The 22,260-nt window shown below is 39.3% G+C and overlaps 1 protein-coding gene across 18 annotated transcripts in view; it reads right to left on the bottom strand.

The window, feature by feature from the left end:
* Positions 1 to 22,260, bottom strand: part of DENND1A (DENN domain containing 1A) — a 533,371-nt gene that overhangs the window by 507,653 nt on the left and 3,458 nt on the right. For 9 of the 18 annotated variants that reach the window (XM_086325282.1, XM_086325296.1, XM_086325278.1 and 6 more), the window contains exon 2: positions 11,577 to 11,683. The exons of the other annotated variants lie outside the window; for them this stretch is intronic. In XM_086325282.1, the coding sequence (XP_086181408.1) occupies positions 11,577 to 11,683 (107 nt within the window). The remainder of the gene's footprint in view (positions 1 to 11,576; positions 11,684 to 22,260) is intronic. 18 annotated transcript variants of the gene reach the window in all.

Raw genomic sequence — 22,260 nt, 5'->3', positions numbered from 1 at the left:
TTAGAACTGGACATGGAACAATTGACTGGTTCAAAATTGGCAAAGGAGTACGTCAAGGCTGTATATTGTCACCCTGCTTATTTAACTTATATGCAGAGTACATCATGAGAAACTCTGGGCTGGAAGAAGCACAAGCTGGAATCAAGATTGCCAGAAACAATACCAATAACCTCAGATACGCAGATGACACCACCCTTATGGCAGAAAGCGAAGAGGAACTAAAGAGCCTCTTGATGAAAGTCAAAAAGGAGAGTGAAAAAGTTGACTTAAAACTCAACATTCACAAAAGGAAGATCATGGTATCCAATCCCATCACTGCATGCCAAATAGATGGGGAATAAAGATGGGAACAGTGACAGACTTTCTTTTCTTGGGCTCCAAAATCACTGAAAGTAGTGACTGCAGCCATGAAATTAAAAGACGCTTGCTCCTGGAAGAAAAGCCATGACAAAGCTAGACAGCGTATTAAAAAGTAGAGATGTTACTTTGCCGACAAAGGTCAGGTCCGTCTAGTCAAAGCTATGGCTTTTCTGGTTGTCATGTATGTCATGTGAGAGTTGGACTATAAAGAAGGCTGACCACTGAAGAATTGATGCTTCTGAACTGTGGTGTTGGAGAAGACTCTTGAGAGTCCCTTGGACTGCAAGGAGATCCAACCAGTCCATCCTAAAGGAAATCAGTCCTGAATATTCATTGGAAGGACTGATGCTGAAGCTGAAGTTCCGATACTTTTCCACCTCATAGGAAGAGCTGACTCATTAGAAAGGACCCTGAGCTGGGAAAGATTGAAAGCAGGACAAGAAGAGGACGACAGAGGATGAAATGGTTGGATGGCATCACCGACTCAATGGACATGAGTTTGAGCAAGCTCTGGGAGATGACGAAGGACAGGAAAGCCTGGCGTACTGCAGTCCGTGGGGTCACAAAGAGCTGGACATGACTGAACAACAACAAAATGTTTATTATCCAGTTTACCAGTAACGAACCTATGGTACAAATAAGTTAAAGTACTTGTCTGAGGTCAGGTATGTAGGAAATGAGGAAGCTGGGACTAGGACCCACACATTTTCACTCAAGTCCATGCTCCTAACTATTAAGTTACAGCCCAGAATGCCACAACACAATTTAGAAAATAAAGACAAAAAATACAATATAAGCTCCAAGGCTCCCAAATGCAATCAGAAATAAAGATACTCATTAGCATGCATGCAAGGCTGTTTACAATTCAGTCTTGGCTAGACCTTTCAGCTTCATCTGCCACCACCCTCCACACCAACACACACACACACACACAACACACACACAGTATTACAGTCACATTGCACTTATCAAACTTTAATCACCCTGCATGCCATGTATGTATACTTACCATTTATTGAACTATCTCAGAAGGGCTGGGCACTGAACAAAAGCTCTTTATACAACACACCTCATTTTTATCCACATGACAATACTGTGAGGTAGGAAATATTTCTGAATTTCACAAAAGTATCTTAGAGAAATTAAATAGCTTCCCTAAGGACAAATATCTTGAGTATATGAACTCAAACCCAGGTCTGTTCTTACTTCAGAGGACATGTTTTAGATGCCAGTTTGCCTGCCTAAATTTTCTGTATTTCCAAACAACATGCAATTCATTCAAGCTGCATCTAGAACAGTGATTAGCAAGTAGTTGGCATTTAAGAGATATGTGCTAATGAATGAAAGCCTCCTCTTTGGAGGCTCCTCTGACTCCCTTACAAAACTCAGTTGCTCTCTCCACACTGTCACAAGGCTTGCTTCAGAGCTCTAGCATAAGGATTCCCAGAAGGTAGTCTGTACTTTCTACTTATATATGCATATTATCCACTAGACTGGGAACCTTGTTTCACTTCATCTCTACTCTCAGCCCCCTAGTAAAGGCTTCGCTTTTAACAAGCACTAAGTTTGTTAACTGAATGAATTTCCCTGAGGAGGAAAAGAGAGATGAATAAGAGATTGATGATTCATATTAAAACTTCTTTTTTCTCGGGAAACAACATTCAGAGCTATGATATACTTAAATGTGTGCTCTATAAATATTTCCAGGTTTCAACTAGCATCTCAGGCATTTAAATTTAACTTATCCAACATGTATTTATGAGTGACCTAAACACATACTATAACGGCTCTTACTGCTGCTGCTAAGTCATTTCAGTGGTGGCCGACTCTGTGCGACCCCATAGACGGCAGCCCACCAGGCTCCCCCGTTCCTGAGATTCTCTAGGCAAGAACACTGGACTGGGTTGCCATTTCCTTCCTCTAAGGAGCTTACAAACTAGTCAAGGAGACAAAATCTAATATAAAGGTAAACAGTCAAATATGAGCTCCCATGAGGAAATACATGACTAGGTGTCACAGAAAAGGTAAAACAAAATGCGTTTACAAGTTTGCAAGTTGAAGACATCATTCTGGGCTAAGGCTGTGGGTCCAATTATCTGTGGACAGTTGGCAGGAAGACAGTGCAATGTATTTTCCATAGAAAGGTATTTAATTCAATTTTTAAAACTGTCCCTAATTTAACGTCATGTTCTTCCTGCTTTCTTGATGTAAAAATATAATTTCTTTTCAAAAATAATGGTGAGAGGATCATTTTTACATAGTTCCACAAAACTGGTTTTTAAATTTTTATTGGTAAAAACATTTCAAATATTTGGGAACTGCTGAGTTAGAGCATTCAAGAGAAGCATGATAAAGAGGTAGAATTTGAAGTGAACACTGCAGAATGAATAGGATTTGGCTAGTTGGGGAGGAAAGAGATTTTAATCAAGGGGAAGAGGCTGCACAAAGTACAGAGGTATGAATGTTCATGTAAAATTTGAAAAATAGCAACTAAATCTGGTTAAAACTTGGGAAAACTGCAGCTGCAAATTTCATTTCTGGCAATATGACAAGATAAGTACCTTTCTGAACTTCCATTGAAAACAAGTATAAATAATGGACTTTTTTCATCTTCTCAAATAAACACAGTGATGAGCTTACAAGAAAATAAGGAAGATTCAGATGAAAAACCAAGTGAAGACTGAAACCCAAGAAGGCAATCAAAACACATAATCTAGCTTCCTCCTTGAAGGCATTCACATAGACCAATGCAAGCTTCATTCTCCCAGTCTAACGGGTCTCAAGGAATGCAATACAAAACTAAGATCTAACCTAAGGCAGAAAGTGTAATAGACACCCTTCCCTAATAATTTAAAGTAGAACTACAAAGGTGATCAAGATAAGATACCCATCCATACATGTACCCATTCAGGAACTATAGTGAAAACCACTAGTCTCAAAACTTGGCATTGAGAAAGAAAGGAAAATCTTTCTGCAAGTTCAACCACAAGCTGACTCTCACAGGGATTGCTATGGAATGGTCAAAAAACCCTCAACCCTGGAATTTAAGTTAAAATGGTCACAAACTAAAAGTGGCCACAGGACACTAACAGAAAGAATTACATAATCTTCTCTGGAAAAATTCACTTCAACCTTGGCCTCAAAATAATTTTCACAAAAAGGTCCAGGAATTATGAACTCATGGGCAAAAATTAGAAAACCCTCAGGAAAACAAGCCCATAAGAACTTCAGAAATAAAAGACGGCAGAATCAGATGTTCAGAGACTTCAGATACTTGAATGATAAGTCTGCTGCTGCTGCTGCTAAGTCGCTTCAGTCATGTCTGACTCTGTGCGACCCCATAGATGGCAGCCCACCAGGCTCCCCAGTCACCGGGATTCTCCAGGCAAGAATACAGGAGTGGGTTGCCATTTCCTTCTCCAATGCATGAAAGTGTAAATTGAAAGTGCAGTTACTCAGTTGTGTCCAACTCCTAGCAATCCCATGTACTGCAGCCTACCAGGCTCCTCCATCCATGGGATTTTCCAGGCAAGAGTACTGGAGTGGGTTACCATTGCCTTCTCCCAATGATAAGTCTGGATAAGCTTAAATGACAAGCTTAAAGAAATAAAAGTGACTGAAATTAATAAATAGTAAGAAACTATGACATGATCAAGCAAAATTGAAAAAGAACAAAAAAATTCTCAAAATAAAAGAATAACACAATGGACGGCTTAGAAGCAGAAAAGATACAACCAAAGAGAATTTGTGAATATACAAAATTATATAGAATAGTATTCAGAGAAAAAATACTTTACAAGAAAGCAAAAGACACAGAAGATAAACACCGAAAATATAGAACTAGTCAGTATTCAAGAGGGGAAAAGAATGGGTTATAACAAATAGCAGGTTTTAGAAAACTGGTTTTAATACTCTACCTTCTCAGGTTCTCCTCTTTGCTTAGTACTGGGTCAGAAAATAGCTGAAAACTGACACAATAGACAATAGGACAGACAATAGACAGACACACATTCACTAACCCCAATTAATGCAATTAAATCTCTCAGTCCTCCCACTACGAGGTCTAGACTACAGGTGCATTTATAGGAAGAGCACAGCAGAACAGAGTTAATAAAGCCCCACCTTTTTGACCAGCAGAACAAAAAGGGAGCCCTACAGAACTGGAGAGACAGGAGAGGAAAGCTCAGAAAAAAAGACGGATAAAGTTGGCTTTGAACTTCAAGACTCACCTCTGAGTCCATCTACAATGTATGAGGGCTCCAATTGGCCCAAATTTCCATCAACACTTGATACTGTCAGCCATTCTATTGACTGTTTTGGGGCTTTCCCAATATTGTTTTAATTTGCATTTTCCTAGTGATTAATGCTAAGCATTTTTCATAAGTTTATTCATCTGTATATCTTCTTCGATAACCTTCTTTGAGAACATGTCTGTTCAAATCTTTTGCTCATTTTTCTCTACTGGATTGTGTCATACCGAGTTGTAAGAGTCTATATATTGAGTTTATATATAAATATGTTAGACAAATATTTTATATGAAGGCAGCAATGGAAATAGGAAGAACTGATCAAATGTGTGAGTTTTTGAGAAGTCTGGCTTGTCTTTTCATTTGCTTAAAGAGTGTCTTTTGATAAGTGAAAGATTTTAAATTTGATAAAGTCCAATTTCTCAATTATTCATATATAGTTTGCTTTTCTGTCCTACTCCAGAAGTTTGACAGCACTTTATCAACAGATTGGAGGGACAAGTGATATGTGAGGAATGGAAAAAACTCCCAGATTTCTGCCTTGGATGAATAAATAAATGCAACACCAAATTCAGAGTATCTTCTCAAAGGACATTCATAACCCACCATTAATTCAAATCATCTTTGCTGGACTCCTATTTTCCACTGACCTCCCAACAGCATTCTACATTGCTTACCTATGTCTCTTCTTTCCCCTAAGTTCAAACCTTGAACCTTGTTTTAATATATTCAGTTTGAAAACAACTCTCATAGCTTCACCTTTCTTATCCATGCCAATGATTTCCTAATCTCTCCTTTCTTTTGGTAATAGTGGCATCCAACATTTATCGAGGGCCTTACTCTGTTACAGGCACTAAGCCTGGCTTCTGCATGCCTACCACATATTTCTCTTCGGCCTATTGCACCCAACTCAGTTCATCACTCAATGCCAGTTCTCCCTCCTGACTCACCAGTTCCTTTCTACAGTATGTTGATGCTCCCAAACTGGTAAACACTGATATTACCATCTTTCACTTCAGCTTATCATCTCTTCCCAAATTCAATTCATTAGTAATTCTCCAACTATGTTACCTGAAACACTGGTGTTTTGGAACATAGACTAAGGTGCCAAATGTGGCCTTTTCCCAATGTGCATGAAAAAGCTAAAGTAATATAATTTTAAGTTTTTCTACTAAATATTTTTCTTAAACCTCTCTCACCTCCTATTCCCTATTCTAAAAAATAATATAAAGTGGTATCTAATTTAGGAAAGAAAAGTGTAGTTTGAAATTTAATAAATAAATATTTCACAGTATTCCTCAGAATACCATGATTTTAAGGTACACCATCATCTGAATGTGTTTGAGAACCACTGAACTAATAATGTGCAACTCATATCCCCGCTAATTGTTCTCTCCTTTGCAATATGGAACTTTTCCTATGAGGAAGACAAGACAAGGTGGGAAGCATCAGACCAATTTGGCTGAGAAGAGATTAATAAATGGGCCACCAGAACACTCTATAAATTTCTTCCTCCTTAATTCTAGCCTATGACTGCCTATTCTCTAGCACCAAAGAGAATATGGCACCCCACTCCAGTACTCTTGCCTGGAAAATCCCATGGACGGAGCAGCCTGATAGGCTGCAGTCCACCGGATCGCTAAGAGTCGGACACGACTTAGCGACTTCCCTTTCACTTTTCACTTTCATGCATTGGAGAAGGAAATGGCAACCCACTTCAGTATTCTTGCCTAGAGAATCCCAGGAATGGGGGAGCCTGGTGGGCTGCCGTCTATGGGGTCGTACAGAGTCAGACATGACTGAAGCGACTTAGCAGCAGCAAAGAGAATAACCAGCTTATAGGCAGAGTAGAAACAACTTTCATCCATCAGTGTCAGAAAGTCTAACATTATATACTAGTCACAGCCAGTGAGACCCCCCCAGGTTGCACTCTCCAGTTAAATCAGCATATTCTGAATTGTCTTTCTCTGGTAATAATCAGTATTTACTCTAGGGATAAAGCATAACAATCTTAGCCTAAGAAAAATACAAACAAATGTAAACATTTATAATCCCGAGGGGATTTGCCAAAGCCACATGGTTAAGGGATTATCAGTTATTTGGAACCATCACAAACATAAATAGTTGAAAGTTAAATATATAAAAAGACTACTATTTTGTGAATAAAGTACAGTCAACACCAAACTTCTGTGTCAGGTTAAACTTTAATTATTTAGTATTTATTAACTATGTGCCACACATGGTACAAGTCACTCAAGGTGTAACAGTGAGCAAGACTCTCCCAGCACTTGACTTCATGAAGTTTGCAGGCTACAGGAAGACATTCAAAGAAGAGTCACAGCCAAGGCTGATGGGCAGAGTTCCTCCAAGTGTAGCAGGAAGAGTAATGGGGATGCTCAGAGGTTTTTCCAGAGTTCTATTTGAGCTAAAACCTGAAGAATGATTAAAAGTTAACCCACGGTATGTGCATGTGTGCTCAGAGGTAGGAAGTGAGGAATGCTATGGATGAGGCTGGGGTCAGACAAGATTGGAAAGGGGACACTCAGAGTCATTATATATATATATATATATATATATATATATATATATATATAGGCTCCAAATCTGGAGAAGACAATGGCACCCCACTCCAGTACTCCTGCCTGGAAAATCCCATGAACGGAGGAGCCTGGCGGGCTGCATTCCATAGGGTCGCTAAGAGTCAGACACAACTAAGCGACTTCACTTTGACTTTTCACTTTCATGCATTGGAGAAGGAAATGGCAACATACTCCAGTGTTCTTGCCTGGAGAATCCCAGGGGTGGGGGAGCCTGGTGGGCTGCCGTCTATGGGATCGCACAGACTCGGACACAACTGAAGCGACTCAGCGGCAGCAGCAGACTCCAAATCTAGCTCTACCACTCATAACCCGTGTGTCCTGGGCAAACAACATCTCTGACTTTGAAAGTGAAAGTGTTAGTCACTCAGCAGTGTCCAACTCTTTGCGACCCCATGGACTGTAGCCCTTCAGGCTCCTCTGTCTATGGAGTTCTCCAGGCAAGAATACTGGAGTGGGTAACCATTCCCTTCTCCAGAGAATCTTCCCAACCTGGGGTTCAAATCTAGGTCTCCTGTATTGCAGGCAGATTCTTTACTGTCTGAGCCACCCAGGAAGTCCCACTTTATTAGTAAAAGGGGATACTAACAATTCTTATCCGGTAAGATTATAGTGAAAAATAAATAATATACTGAATGCAAAGTTATTAGCTTCCCACTTGTTAACTCTGTGACTTTCGGATATTGGAAGTCTTTTTCATCTGCAAGATGGGGATCACAGAAGTACTTACTCCACCAGGTTGTTAATGAAGGTATTAATAAATTCAAAGACTAAGTGTGAAGATTTAATGAGTTAACAAATGTAAAGTACTTAGAGTAAGTACTAATGTTCAAAAGAATTCAGTTAATGTTGGTCATTATTTTTATATTAATAGGCAGAGTCAAGATCTCAAAGGGTCTTTTAAGTCATGTGAGATATGTGGATTTTAATCTGAAAACACAGGAAGCAACTGAAGGATTTTAACCAGTGAACTGACATAATCAGATTTGCCCTTTGGAAGACTTACTTTGGATACTGATTGAACTGGAGAGAGACAAGAGTGATAGAAAGCATCGGTCAAGAGACGTTACAGTCATTACGGTAAGAGAGAACGGTGACCGGGATCAAGAGAGGATAGCAGTGCAAACAGAGACGAGTGCATGAATCAACAAGCTGATGTTTGGATTTAGGATATGAGATGTCCCTAGCATCTTACTGATCTTTCCTTCCCTCCTACCCTCCATCCACCCACTAGATTCATGACATTTCTTTAGTTCTCAGTACTCGTCACTCTATAACTGACTCCCAGACTATACCTAAAGATATAGTTTCTTACGACCTTCAGGTCCAAATTTTAACTGCCCTTGGAGAGCTCCCCACAGACAGTAACCTCACTCAATATAACTCAGATCAAACCAATGATTCATTTCCCCAGAAACATCTCAATTTCCTTATTTTTAATGCTGGCTCTGCCACCTTTTTCTCTCAGTTACCCAGGCTACAAATTCTGCAGTCATAATCCATCTGGTCATGAAGACTTTCTAATCTGACACTATGCCTTGACAACTCTCACTGATACCTGAACTACTAAAAATAAAGGCATATGTGATGCAAAATAAAAGGAAACATCCTAGTATCAGCCCTCATTACCACTCTTTTAATATAACAGGTTAATTTTTCTTCCCACCTTCGGCCACCTTACCCTTCAATCCTGATTATTACACTCATGGATCACTCACACACACACATGAACACACTGTAATAGGCAGGGGGAGCTACCTGATAACTTGACTTTCTTTTTAAAGTAGTTATATTGGTTATAATAATTACACATAAAAAGTACAGTGAGAACAAAGACAAAAATAACTCTAATGGAGTACACTCTGGGAATTTTAGTTCTTTTGCATGTTATTAGTTGAAAATATGAGAGTATCAGGCAGTAAGGGAATAAAATTCTACCTCACTAGTGCAAACACCTGCTAGTCTCTAGGAATTCAACTGGGAACAATGAACATGAACCAGTTCTTCAACCACAGACCTGAGAAAGGGATCTCAGGGTCAGCTGTGGGCATAAAGAACAGTATTCATGGTACCCCATTCATCCCACCTGGGGCAAACAGTAAAACTAGATAAGAGTCCACCTTGCTCAAGGGCATATGGAAAATAGAACACCTATTATAAATATTACAAATGGAAAGAGAACATCATCTCTTGGAGAACAAATATACTTCTGAAAAAGATTAACATATTTCAGGAAAGTGGCATATTTAAATAGAACAGAAACATGACTTCAACAAAACAGAAACAAGGGAGAATAAAAGAAGATAAAAAGACAACAAATGAGAGCCTTTTAAATAAGGATGAAGGAAAAGGAGTGACCTCAAAGGAGAATAAAAGATCATGGTATTAGACACATTACCTATGGTATGTGGTATTCCTGCCAAAATGTTTAAACATGAACTTTTAACATTAAAACAAATCCTAAATGGAGGACTTTAAAAAAAAACAATGGTCAGGATTCTTTAAAAAGTCAATGTCAGAGACAAAAAGAAAAAGAGAAAGCAGAACTGTTTTAGATGAAAGGGCACTAGAGACAGGACAGCTAAATACAATATATGATCCCTAATTGGACTCAGACTCAAAAACGAAACGCTGCAAAAGACATTATTGGAACTGGGAGAATTTAAATTAAATTTTATGTTAAATATATTATTTTGTGAATGCAAAATCTTTTCATGGTGATAAAAGAATTGTGGTTATATAGAAGAATATACTCGTTCTTAGGAGATATAGGCTAAAATACTAAGAGATAAAACATCATGATGACCATAACTTGAATTGGTCAGTCAAAAAAAATAAAATAAAATAATATCTGTGTATATAACACAGAAGGCGGAGTGAGTTTGAATGTGGAAGGTGGAAGGGAGGGATTATCTATCCCCTGATATTATAGGGAAACACAAATAAGCATTTTCCTATTCTCATTTCTCATTACTTATGAGTAATACTTTGGAGAAGGCAATGGTACCCCACTCCAGTACTCTTGCCTGGAAAATCCCATGGATGGAGGAGCCTGGTGGGCTGCAGTCCACGGGGTTGCGAAGAGTCAGACACGACTGAGCATCTTCACTTTCACTTTTCACTTTCATGCATTGGAGAAGGAAATGGCAACCCACTCCAGTGTTCTTGCCTGGAGAATCCCAGAGTCAGGGGAGCCTGGTGGGCTGCCATCAGTGGGGTCGCACAGAGTCGGACACGACTGAAGCGACTTAGTAGCAGCAGCATGAGTAATACTTAATTTTCTTAAATTCAATAGAGACTTCCCTTGCTAATCCAAACATCAGTAACCACTGATAACTTTTTACACTAAAAAAAAAAAAATCATACCATTTCTTCAACAGTTTTTTAAGGTAGTCCTCTTTCTCATAAAGCCAGTATAATCTTGATACCAAAATCTAACAAGAACATTACAAAAAAGAAGAATTATAGTCAAAATCATGAAAAAATAATAATAAAATACTAGTTAACTGAATCCAGCAATATGTATAAAAAGGATATCAAGACCAACCAAACAGGTTTATCCCAGGAATACAAAGTTACACATTTGAAAATAAATGTAGTTCACTTCATTAAAAAAGGGGGTTGAAAGGGATCAAAAAATCATCTCAGTAGATGCAGAAAATGCATTTGATAAAACTGAACAGCCACTCATGATGATAGTAACTGGCAACCTGAAACACCAACTGATGAAAACCAAAAAAAAAAAAAAAAAAACCTCCAACAAAAGTCAGCTCTAACTGAAGGGCCTGAGAAGGGGCCACCTAACAAGTCAGATGGAGAAGGCAATGGCACCCCACTCCAGTACTCTTGCCTGGAGAATCCCCTGGACGGAGGAGCCTGGTAGGCTGCAGTCCATGGGGTAGCTAAGAGTCAGACACAACTGAGCGACTTCACTTTCACTTCTCACTTTCATGCATTGGAGAAGGAAATGGAAACCCACTCCAGTGTTCTTGCCTGGAGAATCCCAGGGACGGGGGAGCCTGGTGGGCTACCATCTATGGGGTCGCAGAGAGTCAGACATGACTGAAGCGACTTAGCAGCAGCAGCAGCAACAAGTCAGAAAACTTTTAGGAAATAACTACCAAACAATACAGAAAAACCTGTGTGGTCCCACCCTCACTTGAGTCAGCAAAGGAAACACAGGGAAGCCACTTAGATTTCTACCTTTGCCAGGCTGTGCCGAAGTATCCCATCCACCTACCCCCTGCCAGTGTGGTGTTAGAGAAAGTCACGTAGGGAACCGGGGCTTTCCTTATACCCACTGCACAGTAACAAGGACTCTCACAACAAGGTTTCAGTGGAGACTGTGGAAAGCCTGGACTTCCATACTCACATGGCAGTAATTGAGTCCATAGAGGGAGCAGCAACAAGGTACCACTTGCACCCAGCCAGGGAGATACTGGTGGAGGTCTCCTGGGAACCACAACTCCCACCTCAGCCCTGCAGGAAAAGGGAATTCTGCACCCTAGGTGTCAATGAAGACTGAACATGAAATCTAGTCATATACCCCAATCTGACAATATGAAGGCAGAGTGCCATCTTCCCCTTCCAGGGCAGTGTCATAACGAGCCAGTTAAAAGACAGTGGGAAAATAAACTTCAAAGCTCTGCAGGAAAATTTTCCAACCTAGAACTCTATGACCATACAAACCATAAATCAAGTGCAAAAAAGCAGACATTTTTCAGACATGAAAAGACCTGTGAGAACTCAAACGCATTCTTTTCGCAAGTCCACTTGTGTGACTGCCTCCTATAAAAACTTAAATCTGTCCTCTAGAAAACAAAATAACACAGGGGCCAGGAAATAATGAAGTAGGGGAGTGGTGAAGGGACATTCCAAGATTACAACAACATAGCTGACTTTATACAAATCAACAGGAAGTTAGGAAGAAACCATCAGGGGAAAAAAAAAGAGCCCCAATAAAACTAAGTTTGGAAAAAATTAACGATATGGTAAAGTAATGCAAGAGAGGGGAAAAAAGGGATTTTTTTAAATCAAAATCCAAATATGGCTCTTTCCCAGTCCTACTTTCTGGGCTGCCAGCAGCAGTGCAGCACATATGGCCAAGTCCAAGAACCACACCACACATAACCAGTTCCAAAATGGCATCAATAAACCCTAATCACAATGGCTTTTTTAAGGAGGAGAAGCCTAAGTTCCTAAGGATCTTGAACTTTTTCAAGAAACACAAGAATGCTGTAAATAAGATGCACACCAATAAGACAAAGGCCATCAAAGCCTTTATCAAGCCCAAGATCCTGAAAGGCATCAGTCCTAGAAGCTTGGGAGACAAGCTTTAGCAGTGACACTGCTCTGCTGATCTGAGGCTACCGCAAGGTCAAAGTCAAAAGCCAAGGCTCAGGCTCCCAGAGGTGCCCTAGCCCTCACAAAGGCTACAAGTAGAGGTTTCAGTTTGCCAACAGGAGGATGGAAGCTTACTCGTGCGATGTCTTGGGCTGCTCTTTACACAAGGCTGTTGTCTCTGTGCTATTTTGTACATGTAAATGTAAAATATATACACATAGCCAGATACAAAACAAATTTAGCATAACTTTAAATTCTGAGTGGATTATAAAAGGTTATATGACCTTGATGTTAAGAACATTCTCCGTCAAATGAGATCATGACAACACTCCAAAAAAGAAGAAAATGTTATTCTAGCACCCTACGTGGCCTATGCTAAACAATATTTAAATATTCATAACACAATTTTTAGAGTTAACCTAAAGATAAATAATGGAAAACTTGGTCCTGGTCATGGATCAGAACAAAAATGACCTATCTTTCCCTTAGAAAGTGGGCGTCAAAAGACACTATTGAAAGTTAATGGAATAAAAACTATATTACATTAAAATACAATCATTATAAAAAATAGAAATATAGATACATATAAAACAGCAGAAAAGGAAGAGAATAATATTATAAAGGTACTCATCATCTTCCATTTCAGAGTGTCAACAAATACCATCTAAACTTAATATAATTAAGAGATAGAGATTTATCTAAGGGTTATGGGTTAACCAATAGAGCTAAAAATCAGTTAATAGAGGCTGTTTCTGAAGAAGTACAGTGTACGGTAGAGAATTATTACTCTTCATCATGAGCTCTTCCAAACGATTTGATTTGTTATCACAAGCATTAAGAGCTCTGATTAAAATAATTTTTAAAGTTTGACAAACACATTCTGTTGGTGAAGCTGTAAGGCAACAAAGCATTATCATATGTGGGAATATGAAATGGCTCAATCTGTGTGGAGGAGAATTTGACACTTTTTACTAAAGTCTATTATACTATTTTATAATTTTTTAAATATTTATTTATTTGGTCTTAGGAGAAGGCAATGGCACCCCACTTCAGTACTCTTGCCTGGAGAATCCCATGGACTCCGGAGGAGCCTGGTCGGCTGCAGTCCATGGGATCACCAGGAGTCAGACATAACTGAGCGACTTCACTTTCACTTTTCACTTTCATGCATTGGAGAAGGAAATGGCAACCCACTCCAGTGTTCTTGCCTGGAGAATCCCAGGGACGGGGGAGCCTGGTGGGCTGCAGTCTCTGGGGTCGCACAGAGTCGGACACGACTGAAGTGACTTAGCAGCATTTGGTCTTAGGTGCAGAATGTGGGATCTTTTTAGTTGCAGCATGTGAACTCTTAGTTTGTGGCATGTGGGATCTGGTTCCTTGACCACGGATCAAACCCAGGCCCCCTGCACTGGCAGCAGAGAGTCTCAGCTACTGGACCACCAGAGAAGTCCTTTTAATAATTTTACTAAAGTAACATTACATATAAATTTACTCCTTGACCCAGCAATACCACTTCTAAAAATCTATCCCAATGATATAATGGTAGAAATACAAAAAGGGACATACACAAGACAATTCATTACAGCACCATTTATAATAGCACTGGGAGCAACCTAAGGAGCATCAGCGTGAGACAGGTTGAAAAACCCATGTCCACCTATCCACTAGAGTACTGTGCTATCCCTACAGAGAAATGAGAATGACCTCTATATACTATTAAAAGTTAACTCTTTACAGGGAATAAAATGAGAAAAGTAAAGTAGAAAAAAGTGTACATAGAATACTATAATTTGAGAGTTGTTGAGGGGAGGGAATATGTTGATGTACTTACCTTTTTTCTAACAAAATGTAAAAAAAATTTTTTTAAACTAGCAACCTACAGAGGGAAGAAACAGGGTGATGTGTGAAGGATAGACATTAAACTTTTCTGAATACACCTTTTTTGCAGATTTGGCTCTGAAACCATGGAAGTATTTTATGTAATTATAAAACAAAATTATTTTTAAAAAGCAATCAGAAAAGATCGCAAAAAAAAAAAAAAACAACTATGAATTGAGTTGGTGACACAACCACTGAGAAAGAAATCATTTCTAGTGGTTTCACAACAGTAAACTGACTATACAATCCTAGTCCACATATACGCTTAAGGACAAAAAGAATCACCAAATTGAAAAAACACACCTGTCTTCACTACATACAGTTGGTAATGCTGGCTGAGTTCCATGGATATGGTGGGATAAAGCAAAAAGAATACTTCTGTTGGCATTATTGGAAATCAGAACTTTTGACATGAGTGATAAGAGATTCGGATGTAAGAATAATGAGGCTAAATTAAAATGTGATAGTCCTGAATTGTACATATCAATATGAACATGTGATATAGTTTACCTTAAAAATACACACATATACACACACAACTTCCTAGTTTCGATCCCTGGAGGAGCCTAGAAATAATGACTGACCTAGTAGGAAAAAAAAAAAAGTTCTAAAACCTAGACTGAAATATCTAACACCACCTCCCACCAAAAAGAAGCAAGACTCCTTAGAGAAATAGCAGAAAACAGGTCTGGAGCAGGAAACATACAAGATGAACCTGGAACATCTAGGTCATCACACCAAAAGGCAAGGGAGCTATTAAAACTACTGGGATTCTGTCAAAAGGACTCTGGACATTAACCTGAAGAAGCTTCCACTAGACAAAAATAGGGCAAATTAACATCCATGAGGATAACTACAGTAAAGTGAAATATAGCAAACAGGTTTAAATCTATTAATATGTGTTTAAAGTGATAATCAGAAAGAAAAAAAATCAGTCACCCTGGGAAAATGCTAGAAAACAGTTTGAAAAATGAATAAAATGAATCAAATATTTATTATGCCTTTCCCATATGAACTGCACCTCAGGGTGACCAAATAGTTGATATGCAGAAGTTTTTCTTTACAGAAGTATTCTAGTTAATATCAAGAAGAAATGATGGAAGTAAAATCATTTTATAGCCTCTAACAAATTAATGGATCAAAAAAGAGATAACCAGACATAATTTGCTTCAAAATAATCAAGGACTAGAAGGCGGAGAAGAGTTATCTATAAATGGAACTAAGAAAACCATAAATTAATAAGTGCTGAAACTGAGTGATGGGTATTTGGGGGCTCATTACACTATTCTCTCTGCTTTCACAATGTTTAAATTTTTCCAAAATAAAAAAAAGATAAATAATTTTAAGTATTCAGAAAAAAGGAATGAAGCTATATTTAAAAAGAGTAGAAGTGAACAGTGACACCATCCAAACAGATGAACATGAGTGAGTGAGTGAAGTCACTCAGTCGTGTCCTACTCTTTGTGACCCCATGGGCTGTAGCCTACCAGGCTCCTCCCTCCATGGGATTCTCCTGGAGTGGGTTGCCATTTCCTTCTCCAGGGGATCTTCCTGACCCTGGGATCGAACCCGAGTCTCCTGCATTCCAGGCAGATGTTTTAACCTCTGAGCCACCAGGGAAGATTTAGAATCTTTTCTAAAACTGAATAAAATTTTCAATTACTGGTGAGAGAGGAGGCACAAAATATTCTTAAATGTTATTATAATTTTAATTATTTGCATGCTCATCTTGTCTCTGAGTAAATTTAAAAGTTTTTCTCCCAACCAGTAAGAGGACTAGCACTTTGCATATACCAGGATCACAAACCTTCAAATAAATTCAGTAAAATATACAACACATCATCCTAACACACTCATAAAGAAAAAGCAAATACTTAGTCTTTAAAAAAAAAAAAAAAGCTATAAAAAGGAACACCTGCTTTCCTTTGAGAACTTTTTTTTTAACTTCAGATTGCTCAGACAAGTATGTCCCATTTACTCCAAACAATACTAATGAGAGCTGCCATCAGGTGGCTCAGTGATAAAGAATCTGCCTGCCAATGCAGGAGACTCGGGTTCAATCCCTCAGTCAAGAAGATGCCCTGGAGAAGGAAATGACAACCCACTGCAGTTTTCTTACCTGGGAAATCCCATGGACAGAGCTGTCTAGCGGGCTACATACAGTCCATGGGGTCGCAAGAAACAGATATGACTTAGTGACTACACAACATTTACTGAACAGCTAACTAAACAGCTATTTTTCTGCTGAACGTGTGAGTTGTCCAGTCGTGTTTGACTCATTGTGACCCCAGGGAGACTGTAGCCCACCAGGCTCTGTCCAGGGAATTCTCCAGGCAAGAATACTGGAGTGGGCAGCTAATCCTCAGAACAACTCTAAAGGTAGATTTATTAGCTTCCTTTCATAAATTAAAAAAACTGAGGCTCAAAAACTTAGAACTCAGATGGGGATTGTGAGTGCTTGTGGGAACTCAAACCTGAGGGTCTCCGAGGCCCACACCACCCTCACTCCTATCACGCCCTGGAGTACAGTAACTATTTGCTTGGAGTGAAACAGTATCTTTACCAAGATTGGTTTCCTTCCTCCTTTTTATTCATACAGCCTAGGCGAGATCAATGCAACATCCCTGAAACCTTTCCTGTGGCTAAAGTAAACTCAAAAGTTTATTTTTTCTCTCTTCCTAAAACCTAAGGTGGACAGATTTCCCCTCAGAAACTCGGGCAAGCCCACCTGAAGAATTATTCATCTAAACCGAACGCACGCATTCACTCTGGTGCCCTTAAAGATTTCTCTCTTTCTCACCACAGACTAAAATGCCTTCTCCCAATTATAACTTTTCACTTTTCCTCAGAAAAGCAAACATATTATATAACCAGTCCTCACCTTCCAAACACCCATTTATAACTTTGCTAACCTTAGCAAGTCATCTTTGATTCTTCTCTCGCCTCTTACATGTAATTTGTCACCAAGTCTTGTCAATTCTACCTAAAATCTCTGTCAAATTGTCCTTTTTTGAAAACCAAAACCTCACTTCAGGCCTTGATCTTCTGCCATATAAACTAAACATAGTTCTATAAAACAGCAGTCTCCAAATTTTTTCCATGCATTCCTCCCTATGGGTAAAAAAAACTTGAGCATACATCTATGTATTTTTATTTATAAATTATAAGAATGCTTTACTATACAAATCTATAGTATATTATTAGAAAACACAGAAACAGAAATTTTGAAAGGTATGAAAGTCAAAGAAAGTGAAAGTCACTCAGTCGTGTCCAACTCTTTGGGACCCCACGGACTGTACAGTGGAATTCTCCAGGCCAGAATACTGGAGTGGGTAACCTTTCCCTTCTCCAGGGGATCTTCCCAACCCAGGGATCAAACCAGGTCTCCCACATTGTGAGCATATTCTTTACCAGCTAAGCCACAAGGGAAGCCCAAGAATACAGGAGCGCATAGCCTATCCCTTCTCCAGCAGATCTTCTGGACCAAGGAATCGAACCCAGGTCTCCTGCGTTGCAGGTGGATTCTTTACCAACAGAGCTACCAGAGAAGCCTTTTGAAAGCTGATATAGAAACAAATAGAGATTCTAACATGTTTTTTTCACACCACAGTGGATCACGCTTCACAAGCCTGAGATATCACTGTTCTAAACTACTGCTGCCAAAGTAATCTTCCTAAACACCCAAATCTGATCATATTACATTCCCAACTCAATCCTTCAATAGCATCAGGTTGCAGTGGCACAAACCTGCTTTTTCAACTTTATCGCCTATAATCTTTATGCACATATTCTGCATTTCAGCTACATCTGTAATCTCCCTATGTCTTTTAAAGACACAATTCACCTGGAATGTCCTTATGCTTAATGTATACAACAGTATCTCTAGGAGAAAAATACATTCTAAATACTGTAACCAAATTACAATTGAACTTTGGGGATATAACCTATCTTTTCTACAGGAACACATATGTTTTCTTACTTCCTTTATTTGGTTCCTTTTCAAGTCCAAAATACTTGGAAAGAATGGATATGGATTCCAATTAAAGTAGGACCAACTTTGTTTTGTTTCCTCTGGTTTATTTTTCTTCATTGTTTATCTTTCCATTTCTCAACAAAATCCTTTTAACCAAAAAGGATGTTTCAAATCCAGAGATTAGTTCCTGCTAGAGCCAGGTAAAACACTAAACTTTGCAACTCACAATAAGAATTCCAGCCGGAGAAGTACTATATGACCTGCCTTCATGACTGAGCGACTGAACTGAACTGAAAAAGAAATGATACAGATGAACTTACAAAACAGAAAGACACTCACAGACTTAGAGAACAAACTTATGGTTGCCAGTGAGAGGGACGGAGGAAGGGGATAGTTAGGGAGTTTGGGACGTACATGTACACTCTGCTATATTTAAAATGAGTAACCAACAAGGACCTACTGTATAGCACAGGGAACTCTGCTCAAAGTTACACGGCAGCCTGGATGGGAGGGGAGTTTGGGGGAGAATGGATACATGTGTATGTATGGCTGAGTCCCTTCACTGTTCACCTGAAAGTATCACAACATTGTTAATTGGCTGTACCCCAAAACAAAAAGTGTAAAAAAAAAATGTTTAAAACCCTTTTGTGGGGTTTTTGGCCACAAAAGGAAATTCAGCTGGGACCTTACACACAAATTTAACAGTCTAGAAAAAAAACTTTTTTTTTTTCCTACAGCAATACTTTGCCTGTTTTAACCTTCCTGTCTGCTGTGCAAACCCCTCCAAGTTGATGGCAATGGCTCAGACTAGAATGATAGAGTTGCAGCAAAACATTTTCCAGAAAAGTCATGAAAATTCAAGGGACTATCTCTGGGTGCTAATAATGGAAAACTCAGTCTCTAGCAAGACTTTTTAAAGTTTTGTGTTGTTTTTTTTTTGATGTGGAACATTTTTTAAAGTCCTTATTGCACCTGTTACAATCCTGCTTCTATTTCATGTTTGGGGTTTTGGGCCACAAGGCATGTGGAAAAGCTCCCCAACCAGGAATCGAACCTGTACCCTCTGCACTGGAAGGCAACGTCTTAACCACTGGACCTCCAGGGAAGTCCCTCTAGCAAGACTTTTGTTCCACCACCCCAAGTCTTTGTACTCTCTCCTATGGAGACTGAGAGGGGAGCACCGTGGTGGGCAGAGGAAAGAGAAGAGTATTAGAGGGCCCTGGAGAGGAAGTCACATTTCAACTCCTACTCTTATCCCACAGAAGGAAGATATGTCAGCTGTGCTACACAAAGAAGTCAGTCTGTGGTGCATTTTGGTAATGGAATCCTTTAACAGGCTGTCCAAATAAAGCCCAGAGCAGAGCAATCTTAAAAAGCCAAGGCTGCTTCTCTGTATCAGAAAACAATGATGGGCTTATCCCCACTTTCCAGTCATATAACTTCCCCTGTTCTTCCTCCAGAAATCCTTCCTCCCTTCTCTAAATCTCTCTTTTCTTTTGGTTCCAGTTTCACCCTCTTCTGAGAAACCTATTTTGATCTACTCTAATCTTTCGTTTTCTATACAATTCTTGAGGGCCAAATCATAACCACAATGAGACACTACTTTACACAAAGTGGTGCAACTGCTTTGGAAAACAGTTTAACAGTTCCTTAAAAAGAGTTACAATATGATCTAGCGATTCCACTCCCAGGTATATACCCAAGAGAAATGAAAACATATGTCCACACAAAATGTTCACAGCAACATTATTCATAACAGTGAAAAAGTGGAAACAATCCAAATACCTAACAACTGATGAATGGGTGAATAAAATGTGCTTTATCCATACAATGAAATATTATTCAACAACAAAAAGTAATGGAATATTCAGATATGTTATCATATGGATAAATGTGGGAACCATTATGTTTAATAAAGACAAAGAATTATATATGATTCCATTTATATGGTAATGCCTAAAATTGACAAATCCATAGCAACTGTAAGTAGATCAGTAATTGCCTAGGGCTAAAAGGGTTTGGGGGGAATGGGTAGTGACCACTAATGTATATGGAGTTTCTTTCTGGAGTGATGCAAATGTTCTGGACTTGGATAGTGGTATTTTTAAGTATACTGAAAACCATTTAATTATATACTATAAAAGAGTAAGCTTTATAGTATATGAACTATATGTTAATAAAGTTGTTTGCAGATTACCGCAGCCTGCAGTAGGCCCTGCTCAGGGCCCCAGTCTCACCCCAGCCTCCCCACAACCAGTCACTACGTAAACCCACTGTCAGCTCCTGATAGTGCCTAAGGTTTTCTTGCCTCAAGGTGCGTATACGCTCTACTCTGCCTGGAATGAAGTCTTGTGAGTCTCTCTACATGACTAATGACTTATCCTTTAAGTCTCAACTGAAATGTCATCTCCACAGTAAGCTCTCCCTCACTGTGCTTCAGTCGTGTCCAACTCTTTGCAACCCTATGGAATGTGGCAAGCCAGGCTCCTCTGTCCATGGGATTCTCCAGGCAAGAATACTGGAGTGGGTCACCATTTCCTCTTCCAGGGTATCTTCCTGACCTGGGAATTGAACCCATGGCTCCTGCATCTCCTGCACATAGGCAGATTATTTACCTCTGAGGCACTGGAGAAACCCCTCTCCCTCACTCAGTTCAGTTGCTCTGAACTGCTCATGTCTGACTCTTTGCGACCCCAGGGACTGCAAATCGCCAGGCTTCCCTGTCCATCACCAACTCCTGGAGTTTGCTACCAGGCACATAACATAGTACTTCCATCAATTATGATAATAATGATGAATATAATAAGTGTGTGACACTCTTCTTAGTGAGATAGTAAGTAAATGAATGAATGGATAAATTTCTTGGTTACCAACCTCAAAAAGGTCATGGTCTGACAGGGACAGAAGACAGGCATACAGGCTAATGTAGAATAAACACCACCACAAAGCCAAATCGGCTGTCTTGTTCTGTCCCTATGCCTTCAAATCTTTGAGTATGCTTTTCTCCAAGCCCATAAATGTCAGGCTTCTTCAAACTCACTTAGAGTACTTCCTTCGATTACTTACAATCCACTTCCTGCCCTTGGTGCCTGGAAACAATTTCTAGGATGTCACCACAAACAATATTAAAACTGCCACAGTTTCCTGCTGTGTGTCTACATTATCAGTTAAATTGCTTCGTATTAACCACATTCCAGTCCACTGGGATCACTCAAACACTAAATAAGATTTAAAGATACCTGTCGAAGGTTGCCAGTTACCGTTGCTCCTTTTATCTCCCTAGATAAATAAACATCTGCTCAGGTTTAAGGTTAGGAGCTTCTCAGAATGCTACCTGTACACCGGTAACCTTTCCTGTCACCCAAGTAGATATCTGAGGCAAATCAAGGTTCCTTTACTAAAACGAGGATGAACTATAAACATTCTTCAGAAAAAATAAGAAATTGCTGCCTAGACCAGGGCAATTCAACTTAAAAACTTATAAACAGCCTTCCTCCTCAAGAGTTCAAATTGCTAACTGTTACTTTTTAACTCTCTACATTCATCTTGGAGCCTTTAGGTAGCATTACAATTCAGATCCCAACATATTTCATAAATGCATTCCATAAACTCTTCCTAAACAAACTGATGTATTAGGTACTGGGTCTGACACAAGGAACTCAAAGACAAGTAAGAACGTCCCTGCTCTCAATGAAGTTTATGTTCGGCTTAGCATAGGAGACACACAAAGAACTAAATTTAGTGCTATGACAGTGACAAATATGGAGGGGGGGGTCATAGAAACAGATGAAGGACAGCTGGCCTAGGTAGGGGAAAGCGTGCACAGATGAAGGACACCTGGCCTAGAGAGGCAGGCGCAGAG

Source organism: Bos grunniens, chromosome 11, assembly GCF_055505025.1.
Source record: "Bos grunniens cultivar Pamir isolate PY7600 chromosome 11, Bosgru_T2T1.0, whole genome shotgun sequence".
In the NCBI taxonomy this organism is placed as follows: domain Eukaryota; kingdom Metazoa; phylum Chordata; class Mammalia; order Artiodactyla; family Bovidae; genus Bos; species Bos grunniens.
The sequence above is the reverse complement of the archived record's forward strand: the minus strand, read 5'-3'. Positions and strand labels throughout refer to the sequence as shown.